The sequence below is a fragment of the Prionailurus bengalensis genome, chromosome B2 (genome assembly GCF_016509475.1).
Source record: "Prionailurus bengalensis isolate Pbe53 chromosome B2, Fcat_Pben_1.1_paternal_pri, whole genome shotgun sequence".
Taxonomy (NCBI): Eukaryota; Metazoa; Chordata; class Mammalia; order Carnivora; family Felidae; genus Prionailurus; species Prionailurus bengalensis.
This window is the reverse complement of record NC_057349.1, coordinates 149,754,959-149,774,999: the sequence shown is the minus strand read 5'-3', so window position 1 is coordinate 149,774,999 and position 20,041 is coordinate 149,754,959. Positions and strand designations below refer to the sequence as shown.

General features: G+C 58.5%; 1 protein-coding gene across 1 annotated transcript; it reads left to right on the top strand.

The window, feature by feature from the left end:
• Positions 1 to 2,145: 2,145 nt before the first annotated feature.
• On the top strand, positions 2,146 to 18,959 carry RNASET2 (ribonuclease T2). Its single transcript, XM_043592741.1, has 10 exons — positions 2,146 to 2,281; positions 2,453 to 2,584; positions 3,469 to 3,529; positions 5,261 to 5,316; positions 6,862 to 6,919; positions 9,595 to 9,662; positions 13,558 to 13,671; positions 15,725 to 15,770; positions 17,219 to 17,293; positions 18,546 to 18,959. The coding sequence occupies exons 2-10, from the start codon at positions 2,508 to 2,510 to the stop codon at positions 18,735 to 18,737; spliced, it is 747 nt and encodes a 248-aa protein (XP_043448676.1). The 5' UTR covers positions 2,146 to 2,281; positions 2,453 to 2,507; the 3' UTR covers positions 18,738 to 18,959.
• Positions 18,960 to 20,041: the final 1,082 nt, after the last annotated feature.

Sequence of the window (20,041 nt, the reverse complement as noted above, 5' to 3'; positions counted from 1 at the left end):
AAGTTATTTAGGGATTGAGAACCCTGAATGAGCACAGCAGAGACGGGGGCCACAGTCGCCCCTCACACCCTTAACACACAAGGTCTACAACCAGCCCCCCAAAGCCAGGTTCAGGGCCAAGAAACAAGCTGCAGAGCTCCCACCTGGAGCACCTTGCTGTCTGTCCCTCCAGCCCAGGGTCCAGAGAGCTTGCGGTGAGAGAGGACGCAGCCCTGAACTCCCAGCCTGCACCGGGCTCAGTGGGCTCATGCCAAGCCACTAGTGACATCCCTTTTGATCATCACGACACATTGTTAGAGAGGATCGCTTTCCTACTTTATGAATGAGGAAACCGAGGCTTAGAGGAGCCAGGTTTACACAGGTAACAGGTGGGAGAATGGTAACTTATACCAGACGATCGGCCGTCGGAGGACATGCTCCTGACCTCTGTGCGCCTCCTGCTCCAAAACGAGGCAAATTTGACCCGAAGCCCTCATCCACCCTGAGCCTCCTGGCCTAGGTCAAGGCTGTCTGTTTGGGAGACGCCCAGTAAACATGAGCTTTGAGCCCAATGAGGCCCTTCTCCAGGGCTGGCGGGGACCCTGCAGGCTCCCGGGGTGTCGTTCCTGGAGCACACACACAGACAGTGAGGAACATGTTTGAAAACTCTGCATCCTGACATTCCGCACGCTGCATTGTTCCACAACTGAGTGTTGGTGTTTATTAGTCGCATCTGACAAATTCCCCAGCAGCAGATGCTGCCTGCCCACGCACAGCTGCTCAGTCAAGTGTGAGCGTCCCCTGTGCTTCCCGCTCCCCCACTGCCACCCCGCAGGCTGCCCCTCTGTGCAGCGGCATAGGGCCCTCTGACCCCAAACCCACACAACCACACGCCTCACCCCTCACTTGCCCACCTGGTTTGCTTGAGGTCCTATTTCTGCCTTGTTGTTTATAGACCATGTTGCTGTCCCCAGCTATTTGCCACCATTCCCCGTATGTCCCAGACGTTTGCCCTGTGGCTGCAAGCCCCCACCCCCACCCTTAGAAGGATACTTTCTACTCTCCTGAGGCCAGGCTTGGCCATGTGACCTGTTTGGGCCAAAATTGATGGGACATCAGACCCCCAGGGCATAGAGCCACCATTAGAAGCCAGAGCTCAGGTTAGTGGGGGGGGGGGGGGGGGGGTGGGAGCCACTGGGGCTTGAGCACTTTGTCATTACAGTGTGACCTGTCAAGGTTGACTTGGGAAGGGGAAACCAGGAGGAGTGAAAGCCCCCAGAAGCTGTCCCTAGTCTCAGTCTGCGAGGCGTAAGCATTGACCTAAGGATGATGTGTTCACATAAATGGCAGCTGCTGGTCGCTGCCTCCCTGGACCTGCTCCTGCACAAGCTGCCCCTCCTCGGACGCCTCCTCACCTGCCCTTTTGATGTCCTGTGGGAGCCGTGGCTCACCCTCAGGCGCCTCCCCACGCCCTCGTGCGGAGGCCCCCGTGGCTGTCACGTGGCCGCGGGCCAGCTTCCAGAAAGCCCGAGCATCCATGTCCGTCTGCAGGGACAAACCGCTTCTCCCCTCCCCTCCCCCCCCCCCCTCCCCGCCCCGCACCTCCCGGGCGAGCGTCGCCTCCCCACAGTCTCACTAGGGCCACAGAGCCTCCCCCTCTGGTCACCACGGGTACGGCGGGGCCCCTGATAGCCGGTTCCCACCCCTGACTCGTCCTGACCCCATCCCCCCCTCCATGGGGCGCCAGACCCCCCCACCCCCCCACCCCGGGGAAGGGGTCGGTGCGGGGGGAGAAGCAGACATCACGGAACAGCCACATACATATTTTATTCAAACAGCCCGCACACGGTGGCCTTTAAAGTCGACTTCACGGTGCGGGACAGGAAGGGACACGATGCCGGACGGCACCCAGGCCGAAGCGGAAACCTCCTCCGCAAGGAGCACCAGCGGGTGGAGAGGGAGCGGCCGGGCCGGAGGCGTGTCCCGGAGGCGAGGCGCCGGGCGGGGGGGGGGGGGGGGGGGGCGTGTCTGCGAGGCCGAAGGAGCTTCCGGGCGTCAGGGGACGCCTCTGCCGAGCTGGGGGCGTGTCTGCCCGGCCGGGGGCGTGTCCTGGAGGCGGGGCCTCGGGGGCGTGTCTGCCTGGCCGGGGGCGTGCCCGCCTACGAGGGCGTGTCCGGGGCCGGGGGCCCAGAAGCGGAAAGGCGCACCTCCCTGCGGCGACTGGGCTGCGGCGACCGCGAAGTGGCGGCGGGGGGTCGCGGTGCAGCCCTGGCAGAGACGCGTGCGCGGCTGGGGGACTCAGGTGGGGCGGCTCCCCGGGCTGGGGTCGGCGGGCTCGGGGCCCGCTCGGGACGGCGGACTCGGGGGCCGAGGCCTACGCCGGACGCCGGGCCGGGGGCCCCCCTCGGGACGGCGGACGCGGCCTGCAGCCGGTCAGAGGTGGGTGGGCTTCAGGAATTCTGCCCGTTTGCAGGGAGACGCAGGGCCCGGCGCCGGACGTTGTGTGTCTCCCCCCGGATTCGGGCAGGATGAAGCCTGCAGCCGCTCGCAGCCTGCTCCTGTGCGCCTTGTGCCTGGCGATGTGCCGCGTGGGCGGCGCGAGCAGGTGAGCCCCCTGCACGGCTGCGAGCGCCTGGTGCGGCCTCAGCCTGGCCCGCGCGGTGCCCCGGAGCGTGGGGTCGGCGTCGCGGCCCTTGCGGGTGCAGGTGCGGGCGGGAGCGGCGCGTCGGGGATTGTCGACGCGCATTTAGGTTAGGTTCCAGTAGTATCTGGGAAGTGCTGGTTCTTCCTCTTTTCAGGTTGACGGACAGTGATGGTTCTGTTTCTACGCTCGTGGCCAGCCTTAGGAGGAAGGCACTTTATGGTTCCCCCCCCCCCCCCTCCCTCCGGGCCGTCCTGGCTTTCTGGTCTAAAATTTCAGCTCCCCTCCTCCCTGCTGACATGCCTGTTCTCTTCCTTACTTATATTCCTTTTTTTTTTTTTAATGTTTATTTCGAAAGAGAAACGGTGCTCAGATGAGCAGGGGAGGGACAGAGAGAGAGAGAGAGAGAGAGAGAGAGGGAGAATCCCAAGCAGGGTCAGCACTGTCAGCACAGAGCCCGACTTGGGCCTCGAACTCACCAACTGTGAGATCACGACCTGAGCAGAAACCCAGACTTGGACCCTCAACTGACTGAGCCATCCAGGCACCCCTATATTCTTTGTTACTCATCACCATGGGGCACCATGTGTCTTTTCTTGGCTACCACCGTCACTGTCTCCCTCACTGGCATGTATGCTCCAAGGATGCCCGGGACTTGGTCCCCTGCTCACAGCAACACCTCTGTCCACAGGAGGGCCTGGGGACTTGTCCCTTGCTCCCGGTGGTGCCTGGCCTGTCACAATCACTCGGTGTTTGTTGAACGAACAATGGCGTGAATGGATAGATGAATTAACTTTTCTTTAACTTTAAAACAGTTCTTGAAAAGTAAGTCCTTTGTCTTTTAACAGTGACAACCATGAGTGGAAAAAGCTAATTATGGTTCACCACTGGCCCGTAACAGTGTGCAAGGTGAGTTTTCTGATCTCAACCACACCGCCACCCCCCCCACCCTCCCTACCCCCCACCCCCGGTCCTCCGTCGAAGCCCCATGCAGAGTCGTTTACACGCATGTTTCCTCGTGAGTTGGCATGTCATTTCTGGCCATCTGTCGCTTACTCTTACTGAGGCTGCTCTCTCTGGTTTTGGTTTTCCGAACCTCGCACCGTACCTTGTCTTTCTGGCTCTGGTGCTGTTTCCGAGCTCCGGGTAGAGTGTTGGATGGGTTGCTGTTGACCAGCTTTGAGCTCTGCTGGAGACCTGGCTCTGCCCCCCACACTCCCAGCAGGTCGTCCTTGTGAGCTTTGTAAGCCCCAGGTTCCGGTGGGAGGGGCCGCGTGTGGACAGCCCCAGACTTAGGGAACACAGAAGGTTTGCCCCTGGGGCAGGGAACAAGGTCGTTTGGTGGGTGAGGCGTTACTGTGACCCAATGTGGGTGTGTTCCTGGGCCCTGACTGTAAATATACCAGAAGTGCTTTCCTCCCTTGAGGCTTTAGAACTGAGATTAAAAAAAAAAAAAAATCAACTCCTCGTGAAATGTCATTGTTAGGCAATTTCAATCCAGGGTGGCCTTGACGCGGGGACCTGTCATTACTCTGGCCGAAGCATCTTCCTGGGCAGTGGGGCTGTCTCTGGCCTCCTTCCCCGCATGAGGGACATGGGCATTGCAGGTGTGGCGACGGATGTGTCTTTCTCTCCCCGACCCTCCTCGGTGCTCTGCCCAGGCCCTCGGGCACATGCCGGGCACTGACCGGTACTTGCCGATGGTGGACAAAAGCCGCCCCAGCGCCCCCTTACAGGCTCGTCTGAGACGCTGGACGTGGAGCCGGCAGAAGCCCTGGCTCCCGTGGCCAGTGGTGGTTTCCTGGGGGGTGAAACTGGGGGTTGGCAGAGCCTCCCTCCTTTCCAGACCAACCTGGGACAGAAGCTTGCTCCCTGCCCAGGCGACCCCGAGAGGAAAGGCTTGAGAGTCTGCGTGGTGCCTCGCCTGTCCTCACTAGACCCCCACACCCGCTTTTCATTGGCTTATTCCCTGCGGGGCGACGGGCAGGACTTGGGTCTCGTCTGGTCTGACGGCCGGTGTAGTTCTTGACGGTCGGCTGTTTCGGAAAAACTCCACTTTAGCTAAACGCTTTGGAGGTCCCGGGAGAGAGTGCCACTGGGCTTTACCTCTGTGAACTTACCTTCATTGTCCCTTCCTCACCTTGGTGTCTTTGCTCCGGAATGTTCGCAGTTTCCATACTTGTGGCACTACCGCGTTCGGACCTGGAGCCTGAACACCCTTGAGTTTAGCTGGGTGTCGTCATCCCCGCACGGGTATTTTGGGTTACACGTTACGAAAATTATGGGCGAGTGAGTGCTTCCATCAGGCTGACTTAATCTGAGGACACGTTTAAAAAGAAGAAAGGCGAAGCAAAACTGAGGTTTTAGTTCTGTCGAGTAATTGTGTGAGATTGGACCCCTCCTTCCAGGTCTGACACGCCCCCCCCCCCCCCCCCCCCCCCCCCCCCCCCCCCCCCCCCCCCCCCCCCCCCGCCATGTAGGGCCGCCCCGGAATCCTCCCCAGATCCCCTGGGGGCTGGTTTGTGTGGGTCCTGCCTGTGGCTGCTGGTATATGTGAAAAGAAGGGAAAGGTGCTACGTGTATCTAAATAAACAGTGAAACCGATTATTTGCTCTGTGTTCTCGTGTCCTTTCTCTGCAGGAAGTTGGAAAGGACTGCAGAGACCCTCCGGACTACTGGACGATACACGGATTATGGCAAGCCCTTAGTGTGATTCCGATGTAAACAGGAAGGGGCACCTGGGTGGCTCAGTCGGTGAAGCGCCCGACTTCGGCTCAGGTCACGATCTCGCGGTCCGTGAGTTCGAGCCCCGCGTCGGGCTCCGTGCTGACGGCTCGGAGCCTGGAGCCTGCTTCCGAGTCTGTGTCTCCCTCTCTCTCTGCCCCTCCTCCACTCAGGCCCTGACTCTGTCAAAAATGAATAACCATTTAAAAAATTAAAAAAAAAAAAAATTGAAACGGGAAAAAGAAGCTAGCCAACCTGAAACTAGCTTGAGGCCGGTCCAAACGGGCACACTCGTGATTTTTGTTAGGAGTTTATTCGCTAGACCAAATCCTTACTTATGGCGTCTTCAGTCTTTCCGAAATAACCCTGATTTTGTTGCTGTTCGGTTCTGTCTTGATAGAACAGTAACGATCTGGCTTCAACATGCATTTAGGGACTCTGGGCCCATTTTAAGACGACTAACTGTAATTTCCTCATTTCGTCCTTCTTTTGGGGGCAATGAGTAGATATATAAAAGTAAATACCCAAGTGTCCCACTCGCTTATTACACGTATCTACGTTGGCACCTGTCACAGTACCCGAATTCACTTTTCTGGTTTTGCCTGCGTTTTGTTTATCGTTTCCCTATTTGTGCATATCCTCGTGATGTTTAACCGCACACATCACTCTGCCCCGTCAAAGGGGTGCCTCATCCTGCCGCTCCCACGACAGGAGGGCCATGCTGGCCTTTGCTGGCCCAGGCCTGCTCCTCAGGAGCAGGGTTTTGTGGGAAGCAAATTAAACTGGGGACTGGGGCCCGGGCTCTGGCCCCTCCTTCGCCCCAGACTCACCAGTGACCCCGACACTCGTCTCCGGGACCTTGGCCTTCTTGGGTCCTGCTGCTGTACCTGCCACTCTGCTTGTGGCTGGAAGGATGGTGCACAGCACTGCTCTCGTCCCCGTGGGGCTGCACTGATTTCGGGTTGCTGGGCCAGCCCGTTGACCCTGGAGACACCTCAGGGGTCGGAAAGTAGATTTGGTGGCCTTGGGAACTCATCTGAAGACAGGAAGTTGGCGTGTCCCGAAGTAGGCAGACAAAGGGAAGTCGGAGGGTACCCTTGCTTGGTGGTTTAAGAAATCGTGCTAGCCGATCCTGGGTCGTTGCCAGCCACTGCCTCAGCCCGTTACGTATGTCCTCATTCGCCCTCATCGCCATTGGAAGAGAGGGGAACTTGCTGGTCTGCGCAGCAGCAGGGGAGGTCGTCAGAGGGCAGTTGACTTAGACCCCACCCTGACTCCAGAGCGCCCCCTACCGGGTTGTTCAGTTTGCTTCCTGTTGGCCTTTCTCCTGGACGATGTCTTTGAAAGACGCGCAACCGGGACCGCTGATACCTGAGCGTCTTTGTTAAGCGACTCGCACCATGTGACGGTTTCTCTTCCTTTGCTCTCTGCAGACCTTAATGGAAGTGTTTCCTCCTGCCTTTTGGACCCCATCTCGACCGAGACTAATTTCTGTTGTTTTTAATTTTAATTTCGAGGCCTGACAAAGCGGAAGAGTGTAACAGATCGTGGCACTTCAACTTCCAAGAGATTAAGGTACAAACTTTTAGTCCTGTCGCTGCTGTAGAGCATTGGACTCAGTGAACTCTCTTCTCCGCAAGCGTGCCCTCAAGGTCATGTTTGAAAATGAGGACTCCCGAGCGTTATTCACCAAGATTGAACCCTTGGCACGTTTTTCGTATTTACTGATAGCTAAGACAGTCCCACAAGTTAAATTCGAACTACGTGGTCTCCTCTGCCCTGGGCGCAAACCACTCCAAGTGAACTGTACAACGTGGAAGCAGACGTGAGCGGAGACGGCCCTGGCCGTCCCCTGCCAGCCCACGTTAGTCCCCGGTCCCCCGTGACTCCTGGTCGGCTTGCTGTGGTTAGGATTTCTAGACAGCTCTGGCTCGGAGGACAGACACACGGCACCACGCCTGTCCTTTCTGGCTGTGGCGGGTGCGTTTCTGAGTAGGGCCAGGGAGGAAGGGTTGGGCCTTTCCAGCACAACCGCCCCTGTCACAGAATAGCCCAGGGAGTGGCTTTGGCGAGCCCCGCTCGTAGAAGGTCTCCGTTGCATACGCACACCCGCAGGGGCGCTTACCTTTCCTCGCGGGATGCGGGCGACCCCCCGTGTGTGATCTAACTAGTACCGGGGTTCACAGGTCGCTGGGGCCTCCCCGAAAACATGGGGTAGCATCAGGATGTGCTAACACTAGGTTCCTTCCCGTGAAGATACGGCCCCCAAAAGGGCAAGGCAGTTAGTTCTAACAGATCGTTCTAACCGCTCTAGTCCAAAGGGTCTCCTCTGCTCCTCCTCCCTTCCTGTGAGGGACCTTCAGTCGCCTGAGCCTGGAGGCCGGGGTCTGAGGACCATCTGTAAGAATTATTAGTGTGCCCCAAAGCCTGGTCACGTCCCACTCTTCAGACATCGGGTCAGCTCGCCCGATCCCACGGGCTCGTTCGTGACTAGAGTCCTGTGACCTGCACGTGGAAATACAAGGTCACTGGTGTTGTGACGGCGCTGAGTGCCCAGAGCATTCAGGCTGCAGAGTGAACGTGACCCGCGTGTCCCAGCAGCCGCCCTGGCTGGCATGGGGGGGGACGAGGCAGGGGTGAAGAGCTGAGCGGGGAGAGGCTGTGGGAATGCACAGGGCTGGGGGACTGGCTGGAGGGGAGCATCAGGCGGGACTCAGGACAGGAGCTTAGGCTGGGTGTCGTCTCCTTCCTGACACGGGCCCGGCAGGGGACTGGGCTTCCGCAGGCAGCCTGTTGCGGGTGCAGTGCCCCAGAAACGTCCAGGTGGGCCACGTGTGTCTGCCAGCAGAGAGGTGTGGGCCGGGGGGGAGGACCTTCGGTGTGACCAGCGCGCGGCTGGGGAATTCAGCACGGGGACGGGGAGGACAGCAGGAGCGAGCCTGGGGCAGCCGAAGGGTTAACAGAGAAGCAGGACAGAGAAGCAGGAGAGACGGGGCTTGTGAAGCAGCAGCCAGAAGAGGGGGCGGGGGGGAGCCGGGGATGGGGGTTCATGGAGGAGCGCTGGTGGGGTTCATCAAAGGAAGGCTGGAAGTCCCCTTTGGAGGGAGCGGCCTGGGGGTCAAAGCGGGGAGGCGTTCAGGTCGGTGCCGGGCCACCTGCTCTGTCGCACACGGCCCAGGGCAGCGGTGCTCCCTGAGGAAAGCGGGCCGCTCCCCCCGCCCCCTCGGTGCTGGCGGGGGCTGAAGCCAGAGTGTGGGGGGTGCAAGACGGGACGGGGACACCGTGAGACGGGCAGCTTCCTGGAAGACAGGGCTGGCTGGGGCGGGGGAGGGGGGGGGCCCGGTGGTTCCGCGACTGGTGGGCAGAGCCAAGTCGTCCTGAGTTTGTTTCCACGCGGTTTCACTTTATTTCTGGTCCCGGGGGTTTGTGGAAATTGGAACGGAAGCCTGAGCACCGTTCAATTTAGGGAAACTGCGGTACGGGGGGCACAGACTGCCCAGCCCGCACGGAGCCTGTATTTTGTGTTGTCTCTTTTAACGAGTAGATGCTACTCTTTAGGGCAGTTTCAGAAACCTAAAGCAGGACAATTAAGTGGAGACCAGACTGCCCACGTATGTGCCCCCAACACGCAGACCGTCGCGTGTTGTTAACGCCTTGCGTCGTGCGGGACCCTCGTTACGGTATCGGTGCCTCATCACTCGCAGAACTTAGGGTTCCCATTGGGTGCGCTCCGTGTCACGTAGTTTTGGGGTCCTGACCCATATGACGTGCGTCCACCCCTGTATCCTACGGGGTAGCCTCGCCCGGAAATCCCCTGTTCTCCACGTACTCCCCCTCCGTCCGCCAGCCCCTGACCCCACTGACCCTTCCACTGTCTCCGATCTTCTGTCTTCTCCGGAGCGTCGCACGTTTGGAATCATTCAGCCTTTTCAGACTGGCTGCCTCTGCTTAGTTATTGCTTTGAAGGCTCCCCCGCGTCCCCTCCTGGCTGATGGCCGTGTCTCTTTAGAGCTGGGCAGTAGTGTTCCCTGTCTGCACGGCCACTTCACCCACTCACCTACGAGCGCTTGCTTTTTCAAACACACTTCTGTGATTAGTCAGGTTTCGTGTTTATACGTGTCTTAAGAAACGTCTCCTGCAGAGTGAGGCAGGATCTTTTCATCTCTTCTAACGTATTAGTTTATCAAATTTGCCTGGTAGGTTTTGAGCTGTTAGGTCCTACACAGATTTTTTTTCTTCCCCCCGCACAGGACCTCCTGCCGGAAATGAAGATGTACTGGCCTGATGTGCTCCATCCGCTAAATCACAGCCATTTCTGGTAAGGGCAGCAGCCACTGAGTCCATAGCAGGATGCGGGGCCGGGGAGCACTGAGTGGGGCCTCGGAAGCATCGAGTGGGGCCGGGGGAGCACTGAGCAGGGCTGGGGAGCATCGAGTGGGTCTGAGGGGCACCAATTGGAGCCTTGGGAGCACCAGTGGGGCTGGGGAGCACTGAGTGAGGCCTTGGAAGCACTGCGAGGGGCCGGGGGAGCACCGAGCAGGCCCAGGGAGCACCGAGTGGGGCCGGGGAGCACCGAGTGGGGCTGGGGGAGCACTGAGCAGGGCTGGGGAGCACCAATTGGAGCCTTGGGAGCACCGAGTGGGGCTGGGGAGCACCGAGTGAGGCCTTGGAAGCACTGCGAGGGGCCGGGGGAGCACCGAGCAGGCCCAGGGAGCACCGAGTGGGGCCGGGGAGCACTGAGTAGGGCCAGGGGAGCAGTGAGCAGGGCTAGGGAGCATCGAGTGGGGCTGGGGAGCACCGATTGGAGCCTTGGGAGCACTGCGAGGGGCCGGGGGAGCACTGAGCAGGCCCGGGGAGCACCGAGTGGGGCCGGGGGAGCAGTGAGCAGGGCTAGGGAGCACCGAGTAGGGCTGGGGAGCACCGATTGGAGCCTTGGGAGCACTAAGCGGGGCTGGGAAGCACCAAGTGAGCCTTGGGAGCACTCAGCAGGGCTTTTCTTTGGCATGTTATCTTCAGGGTCCTTCTCCGGTGACGAAATCATGAGAGCAAAGGGAATTTACCTTTTAGGCTTGTGCTTCCTCCGTATTTCATTCATCACTTTGTTTAGACTCTTCCTCTCCTGAGGTTTCACTAAACCCAGATAGGTATGTGCGTATCTAAGAGGCAGTCACTGCAGCTCCCGCAGAGAGTGTTTCCTGAAGACATTGTGCTGTTGTCCCGAGACACGTCGAGCAAAGAGAAGATGTGCCGACGAAGGTGGCTGTCTCAGGCTGCGACTTAGGGAGGAGAGGGAGGTCCCACCTGTGGCTCAGTCCATGGTCTGGCCCAGGACCGTCTTTGAGTGTGGCGGGAGGTGAGCCAAGGAGAAAAACGCTGTGTCTAATTCAGTATCGCTTCTTAAATCATTGCTTTTGAAGAAGGTAAAGTTAACATTCCTTTTATTTACATTAGGTTAACGGAAAACAATGATTTTCTGTCTCGCCCCTATGTGGCAACTCATGATTCACGTTACAGTTATTCAGATGTTGTCCAAAATGATTAATTCCGTTTGGAGATATTGTGAAGACTGTTCAGGAAAGGAATTCAATTTAGACAGAAGCTTTCTGCAACCACGTAGAGTGGCAATGATGCCTGAAACCCCGCACCCCCTGGACCCCCAGTCCCCTATCCCCATCCCCCACCCCCCGGTGCTCCGGCTGAGATCTCACTCCGAGTGTGTGGCAGGGACGCGGCTCTAACGTACCCAGGTCTGTAGGTCGAAATGGTCTCTTTGGCGGAGAAAACCACTCAGAGTTTGGGACGTGAATGGTGCAGGTCTCCAGGCGTGTGCTACACAGCTGTGTTCTAGAAAACGGTTTCACGATAGACAAAGTTGAGATGGAAACACAGTGGAAAAAGTGCCCAGGCCTTCACATTGTACTGAGCAAATGACGGATCCGGGCTAAGTGTGCAAAATACAGTTCCAATGTTCTGTGACAGAGTCAAGCAGACTGCCGGGTGACTTAAAAATAAATCAACAGGTACGCGTAAAGAGGGCTGTCTGATTGGGGCCCTCGAACATTTAATCCGAATAACGTGGGCAGAGCACACATGTAGTTTTGGGCTCTAATAAAGGCAAAATGATACTTTTTCAGGTTGGATAGTTAAACGGCACATTTGAAAACTTCGGTTCCAAGCCCAAAGGTAAACATCATGCGCTAATGGTATTTATGCTCCCCAGAGCTCCCGGGGACGGGGACACGCGGGGACTGACTGCACCACTCTGCGTCACTGCCTCCCGAGCGTGGCGTTCGGGTCACCGCTCCCCTGCTGCCCAAGTCGCCTCTCCTGTGTGAGCTTCGAGAGTGTCTGCCTCGGCTTTGTTATTGGGAGCCGGAGGCCGAGGAGGGCTCCTGGAGGAAAAGTGTCCTGTTTAGTCCCAGATGGGAGTCGGGGGTGCAGAGTCCGGGGCCTTGGTGTCACTGCCCCCTTGAGATAATCCTCTGAGATCAAGTCTATCAGTAAGATTAGCCCTATGAGAAATACCACGTACGTAGCCCTCTGCAAAGTAGGATTTTTCTTCGGTTTCGGATGTTTTTTTTTTTTTTTTTTTTTAATTTTTTTTTTCAACGGTAATTTTTTATTTTTGGGACAGAGAGAGACAGAGCATGAATGGGGGAGGGGCAGAGAGAGAGGGAGACACAGAATCGGAAACAGGCTCCAGGCTCTGAGCCATCAGCCCAGAGCCCGACGCGGGGCCCGAACTCCCGGACCACGAGATCGTGACCTGGCTGAAGTCGGACGCCCAACCGACTGCGCCACCCAGGCGCCCCTTTCGGATGGTTTTTGATGCTTGTACGGAAGAGAACGAGGGCTGGGGTCGCCCAGTTAGGCGAGCGGCCTCACCGCGGGAGGTGTCCCTGGGCCTCGGCCGCCCGGAGGGGCGCGCGCCTCCCGTCCCGCAGGAGGGCCAGGCAGCCCGGGAGGGCGGCCCCCAGGTCCGCTCACGGTGGCCACTCCCCAGTGGTAACTGGCAACTCTGTGTGAGATGAAGGGTGCCCGATTCCAAGTGACGTGGGATTAAATGTTGGAACCACGTTAACAATAATAGATTCTGATCCTTCAGCGGTATTGAGTTAAGCTTGATCCCAAAACAACAATGATTGACATTCGCTGGGTATTTCTTACGAGCCAGGAGCCGTTTGGCCAGTGTGCTAGTCCTCTGCCCTCGTCCCGCGTCGTCCGCCAGCGCCCTCCTGCACGGGCTCCAGAAAGAAGCGTGCAGCCGGCCAAGACCCTCCTTTTCTAGCCCATAGGACGTGGGCAGCTGTCAGACGATTCATTCTGGAAGCTGCTCTAGATGAAGAAAGTTGTTCACACGTGTGTGTCTTTTCCCGCCGTCTCCGTGGTCTGGAGAGAGTCGCTGCTTGTAGCCCTGTGGTCACTCGGAGCCGCCGCCGTGGGGGTTTCACCAGCGGACGAGTGCACTTTGGACTGTGTTTTGTGAGACGGCATACACTGTGTTGAGATACATACGCTTTTGTGAGACTGTGTTTTGTGAGGCCCCCCTACGAGTGCCGGCGTGAACGCGGTTCGCTGAAACCTTACGAACTAATCACCGATGATCTAGAGGAAGCCCGACGCCGTCTTGTCCTTCCGTGCTGTGGGGTGGCCGACACCCGAGCGGCCGCTGTCGTCCCCTGCGGGCGGCACACGTCACGTTTGCCGGGCGTCCGGATAGGGCCCTGCACGTGGACTCTGGGCTTCCTGGCTGACTGGCCTCAGCGGGGCGCCTGGCTAGTCCCTCTGAGCCTCAGTTTCCCCATTTCTAAGCCAGTGGTAGTTTCGCCTTGCAGAGTTGTGGGCGCGAATGAGGAGTGTGAAAGCATCTCGCGGTTAAATCTGCAGCGAAGCCCGAGGAGTGGTTATCGATACGAAGGTTTCTCTGGGATACGTATTCGTGTTCGCCAGCAGCACCTGCTTAGTGGGCTGCCGTGTGAGGGTCTCCGGGCAGGGGGTGACGGTGCAGGCGTGACGGGGTCTCATGGCCCCTGGGGCCTCGTGTCCCCTGCAGGGCAATCCAGAAGCGCATGTGTCGCCTAGAAGGAACTTTTCCCTCTTGTTTTGTGCAAGAAACGACGTGCGTGTCGAACGTCCCGTCCCGGGCGTGAACGTTTTCCTTGCGAATGTTTCGTGACTTTTAACCCGAGGTCTTTGCGAAATTTCTCTCACAGGCAGCACGAATGGGAGAAGCACGGCACGTGTGCGGCCCAGGTGGACACCCTCAACTCTCAGAAGAGATACTTCGGGAGCGGCCTGGACCTGTACCAGAAGCTGGCGCTTAACAGGTAGGGGACCCTCTGGGGCCGGGCCTCGTGGGCGCCACCCTCCGCAGCCGGCTCTCCAGCCTGGGGGTGAGCCTGGAACCACGCCGTCCGCAGACCGAGGGCCCCTCTGGGCCCTAACGTCGTCGGACACGGAGTCGGCCTGAGGGAACCAGACCGACCGGGGCGTGCGTCTCTCGGCCGGGATTTCCCACGGAAGGATCTTGCGTTAACACGACAGTTTGTGTCGACTGCGCGTCACCAAGCGTTTGGGGCCCTGCTGTGGTGGCCCTGGAACAGGCAGGGCGGGGATGCGGGCGGGGCTCCTGGCGCGGTCGAAGTGACCCCGACCCGGAATCCCGCACCGCCTGCCCCGTGCCTGCGCTCCGGAGACGAGGGGAGGCTGGCTCACGGCCACCGATGTCCCTGCCGGGGACCGGGGCCCCCCTCCCGCCCACCAGGGCCCGGCCCGTCACCGAGAGATCGGGCGGGGAGGCTGGCCGGCCGCCATCCAGACGCTTCTGGGACCAAGCGTGCGAGGAATTCGTACTCTTCCTCACCTGAGTCATAATACACTTGTGACCTCATTTTCAAGGCCATGACAGGCCCGTAGGTGGCACCCGTGCCGATCACCTGTGTGTCAGCTCTGTAGATCACGGTTGCTGAGAAGACATGCAAGCCTCCATCCGTTCCCTAGACGCCCGCTCTGCTCCCTCGGTGTGCAGGGGCGCCCGCAAGGGGAGTGTCCCGTCCCGCACAGCTGGTCCTCTGTTTCACTGTCATCAGGGCCGTGCAGCCCCCGGGGTTCGGACGGGACCGGCCCAGTGCTGGAATGGGCAGGCGGTGCCTTTGCGGGGAACAGGATCGCAGGGGCACAGCCTGCAAACACGGCCTCAGAGCTTGTGTTTTTTTTTTTTGTTTGTTTTAATTTAGTTTTCATGTTTGTTTATTTTGAGAGAGAGAGACGGGGGAGGGGCGGAGAGAGGGAGAGAGAAAATCCCAAGCAGGCTCCCAGCTGTCAGCGCAGAGCCCGACGTGGGGCTCGAACCCACGAACCGTGAGATCACGACCTGAGCCAATGTCCAGACGCTCCTCCAACTGAGCCGCCCGGGCGCCCCAAGTTTTGTATCACTTAACCCAATATGTTCAGAACATTAATGCTGCAACTTGAAAGAAATATTTAAAAATCTGCAAAGTTTTGTACTTCTAGAGCACAGAGGCTTTGAAATGTGTTTACTGTGCGTGGATAAGGCGAGGGCACGTTTATTTCTAGGGCCCTAAGGACCTTGCCCACTACCCCGTCCTGCCTGTTCCAGCAGAGATGCAGACGCTTGTTGGGGTCCTCTTTACAAAAACTGCCCTGTTAACGCGGCAGATAGCGTTGCCAGAATTCACGGCCGGAGCAGGCGTGCCCTGGTCAGTCTGGTTTTCCTCGAGCAGGCTTCCCTGGCCGTGTCGGCGTCCAGAGAGGCAGCCCAGGTCTCCGTGTCCGCTCTGTGTGATCGTGGCCCAGATGATCGGGGGGGGGGGGGGCAGCGGGGGCATGATGGGGGCTCGAGTGCTGGCTGGGGATTCTCAATCTGAGAATTGTTGATCTCCTGCTCCATAATTGAATGAGGGAGCTAGCCATGTGCTATTTTGACGGGATGGCTGGTCAAAACCGTGTGCTTTGGGAAATGAGTCGGGTCTGTGGGTGTTTGAATGTACGTAAGGATTTGCTCAGGTGTGGTTTTTCCGGGAGGAGCCTGGGATCCCAAATCAGTTGCTAACTATCTTTTGAAAAGCCGTGGCCCGTAGGTGGTCCCGTGTGTGCCAACCTCCGGAACGCCGTTGGGAAGGACCCCGTGCTCGAGAGAGAGCCGGATCAGCAGTGTGCGCTGAGGGTGAGGGGTGGTCGGGGAGCAGGAGCGCTCTTTAGTTGCTGTCTTTGCCCACAGGTTTATCGCCCAGGGTGTAGACGGCAAGTGCTTTCTGTGCCGACTGTCTTAATTTTTGTTATGAAATAGGATGTTTGAGAAGAACAAGAAAGGAAAACGTACCGCACGATACAAGTAATCTTTCTGCCTTTAAATTTTAGCATGCTCCAAAAGTTGGGAATAAAGCCGTCTATCAATTACTACCAGGTAAGTCTCACGTGGAGCCCCCTGACCCAGCACGGGGACACCCGGCAGCGGCCCCGCGTCACTGCCTCCTGTGAGTGACACTGGGGTTCTGCAGTGACCCCCACAAGCCCCCTCCTATGCCGCTATTAGGTTTCCGATAGATTTTATGTGAATTCTGCTTCCCTGTGCCCGTTGAATGTAAACTGAAAACGGCTTACGCCCATGACTTTGAAGCACGGACTCGCGGTCCCCTGGTGAGAAGCGTGTTCTGGGCTCGCGCAGGGCAGGTGCCGGATGCGTTTGAGAAGCACATTCGGTTTTTGCGGTGTTCTGTGTGAAGAAGGCGGCCCAGGAGTTGATTTTGTTGTCCTAGTAAAACAACAGCCGTGTAACCGCGACCAGATCGTGCTGTCTGGGAGGCAGATACGGAAGCTAAGTGTCGTCCGCTCAGGACAACCCGTTTTCATAAACAGGCTCCTCCCGGCTCGCGGCCACAGCCGTTCCTCCGCGGTCACCTGCGGTCGCCCACACGGCTCAGGGGCCGGATGGGGAGCGTCTGGGTGTCCCCCGGAGCCTGAAGCGCTCACTCTGGGCCTTGGCAGCATAAGCTTGCTGACTCCCGCTTTAGAGGGCCTATCTTCGCTGTTTAAACTACTTCGGTCCCCGGGGGTTAACACAAAGATGTGAAGTGACTGGTTTCAGCGGCTCCTTGTCTCCAGCGTCATGGCTGTGTCCTGGGCCGCTTCGCGGGTCTCTCGATTGTGAAATTAACCGGCTGCCCTGCGCAGTCGGCTTCCTGCTCCCCTGTTCTGCTCCCTCCAGTGAGAGCGGGGGTGGCAGGTGACCCTGCGGCGAGAGCGTCAGCTGCGCCTGCGAGAGGGTGTTTGCGGGGCCCCGTCGGTCCCCTGGGCTCCTTTCTGCCCAGAATGTGCCCATCGGGGAACTGATTTCAAGCACATACTGGCACCGAGGACAACAGACGTCGGAGGTCTGTGCTGCAGGCGCTTTGTTAGGTGGCAGAGGCAGCAGGTTGTGACCCAGACAGAAGTCCCCAGGCGGCAAAAGCTGATCTGACCGCACTCGGGAGACTCTGCTTTTGGGCGCAGCACCCAGGCGCTGGGTGTGGACAGAAGAGCTGGGCGGGGGCAGGACGGAAACTGTGGGGGGCACTTGTGGGTGCCACTAGGTGGAGCCCAAGCAGGCGACAGCCCCTCCCCCGGCACCTCCGAGCCTTGTCTGCCAGCCCTGGTGTCAGCTGTGTGCATCAGCGACGTCTGCGTGGGGCAGAGCCATCATACCGCCTCTTGGCGCCTCAAGGGTCATTTCTTTGTTTGTAATGTTTTTATGTATTTTTGAGACAGAGAGAGACAGAGCATGAGCAGGGGAGGGGCAGAGAGACGGGGAGACACAGAATCTTTTTAATTTTTTTTTTCCAAGTGTCATTTCTAATGCACCGTGTGTCATTTCAGATTTCAGACATTAAAGACGCCCTTGCCAGCATATATGGAGTAATCCCTAAAGTCCAGTGCCTTCCACCAGAATCGGTCAGATATGCTACATGTTGTTGTCCTTTCTGTCTTTATCAAGGAGACAAGTTCAGTTCCTTTGACATCTTTGTGGTCACCACGGAGTTCCCAGGGCCAGAGCTGTGCGTGTGTGTGTTTGTGGGTGTGTGTGTGGGGGGGTGGTGTGCGTGCACACAGGCACGTTCCGTGTCTGTTTTCACATCACGGATGGCACACATGTTCTTGGATGTTTCTGGCAGCGTTAGCTCCATTAGCCAAATCACGGAAGCAGCCCAAGCGTCATCGACTGACGAGCGGATAAAGACGACGTAGTGTCTATACGATGGAGTGTCACGCAGCCACAAGACAGAACGGAATCTTGCCGTGTGCAAGTGTATGATGCCACGTGAAACAAGTCAGTCAGGGAAAGACAAATATCACATGATTTCCAGTGAAATGCACAATTGAGGAAACAAACGAGCAAAGGAAGAGAGGCGAACCAAGAAAGAGTGTTCTCTTTAGAGGGCACACTGATGGTTACCAGAGGGGACAGTGGGGGGGGTCACGGGTGGGGGTTAAGGGGGGCACTTGCTGTGATGAGCACCGGGTGACGTACATTACTGCGAGTCACTCTGTCACACAGCAGAAATCGATGTGACACCGTGTGTTAACCACCCGGGACTCTGTTCATACGTAAAGCGGGTTGTTCTTTGACGCCACACTAGGATGGGGTTTGTTTTCTCGAGACTTCGTCCCGGCAGAAGAGCACGCGCGTTCTGCACGGGCTGCTGGGGGACAGGAGCAGGGAGGTGGGCGTCTGGAACGTTCGGAGTCAGAAAATTTCTCAGGCTTTATGTTGTCAGTTTCGGTCACGTCAGTCGTGGGTATTTGTCTCATGGGTGAATTGTAGTTTTTCCGTCGGCTTTGGTAAAGACTTAAATCCTTTTACCAGGGTGCCAGGGACCCAGTTCTTGTACAAAACTACCCGTCCCGATGCCGTGACGCACCCGCTGTGTGCACAGAGGTGTGCGTGTCTAGGTCTAAGCGGTGTCCCTGCACACGGGGCTGCCGGGCCGGCACGGGGAGCGTCTGGGTGGTGCGCCGGATGGCGGGCCCTGCGGCCCACTGCCCCGTCACCTTGGGTGGCGCCATTGGAGAGAGGGGCTCGTTCCTGGCGCCTGGAGCCCCGGGTCTGCAGTCACCCCTTGTCTCTTCAGGGCCTGGGACTCCAACGCCATCGATGACCGTCTGAGATCAGAGTCCTTTTCCGCCTTTCCCTTTCCCTCCCTAGGGTGAGGAGGTGCAGACCATCGGCCAGATAGAGGTGTGCTTCACCAAGGGGCTGCAGCTACGCAACTGCACGGAGCCCGGGGAGCCCGAGGAGCCCGCGTCCCGCCGGCCCGGAGCGGGGGGCCCGGGGCTGGAGGTCTGTGAGGACGGCCCCGCCTTCTACCCCCCACCCGACGAGACTCGGAAACACTGAAAAGCGGGAGAGTCACAGACGGCCGCGTGTCTACAAGCAGCTCCAGAGCGGAAGTGTCCGTTCACGGCCGTCCCTCCCGGGAGCCTGTCTGTTTCGCCGTCCTCGCTGCCGGGAGCCGATCCGCAGGCCCCGCAGGGCCGGGTGCAGCGTGGGGACACGGAGGGGAGGAAATGGCTTAGGCCTTCGCCCGCTCTGCGGTTGGAATAAAGGATACAGATTTTCCTTGTTTCTCCCTTACTGAGCGCTTCGGCATCCGAGACGAGGTGCGCGCCCTCGGAGTGCGGGCACCTGCCGGGGGCTCGGGAGGCCTCCCGCCCTCACGCCGGGATCAGGCCGACGATCCGACGTCAGGCCGGGTGTCTCCGCCAGCTGCCTCAGGGGGACGCGTCTTGTTCCTCGCGGCCAGAGGGGGCAGGACACGTTCACCCGCGTCCCCCCCTCCCCCTCGATGGCCTCGCATGGGTGTGTCCCCTGAGGGCCTGGTGCTGGCAGGCGAGATGCTCTGAGGGGCCGCGGGGGACACTGGGTGCGCGACAAGCTGCCGGCCGGCGTGCCCGCCCCGTCGGTGCTCTGACCTGCAGACTGAAGACCGGTTCAAATCCTGCCTCGGTTCCTTTCTGTGAGGACGTAGCCCAGACACGGAAGTGCGGGGGCCACCGGCAAATCAGTCCTCAGAAGTCAGGGCTCCCCCCGTGGACACCGCGCCCCTCCGTTGGGTGCAGGACGAAACGGCTCTGCTGCTGGGCGGTCGGGGCCGCAGGCGCTGCCCAGACTCACCACCTGGCGCATCTATGAACGGAGGACACGGAGGGCTCGTGAAATGGGCTTCCCGAGCTTTGGGAACCCTCGACGCCGTTCCTCCTCGCTCTCGGCCCTTTTCACACGTGTTTGGCCGCATGGGTTGAAATCCGACCCATCTATCTGTCCTGGTTCTTTTCCTTACCAAACACTTAACATAGAATTTACTCGGTGCCGGGCATTGTGGTCGACCCTTCAGAACGTTGGCTTACTTGACCCTAAGACCACCCACACGTTCCGAACCTTGTCTATAACAGAAGCCCCCCGAACTGAGTGGCCGTCAAAGGTGCTGCTGTTCGGGTAACTGATGCTTCCTCTCACGTCTTCTGATTATTGTTGGTTGCCAGGTGGGTGTGATCGATTCCAACAGCAAAAAGGTTTTTAATAAGATGCCGAGTTTCTCATCAGAGTCTAGTCTTGATTCTGTTTCCCTGCAGGGTGAATCTTTAAGGCTCTGTGTGTGTCCCCAGGGCCACCATACAAAGGACCACAAACTGGGGGGCTTA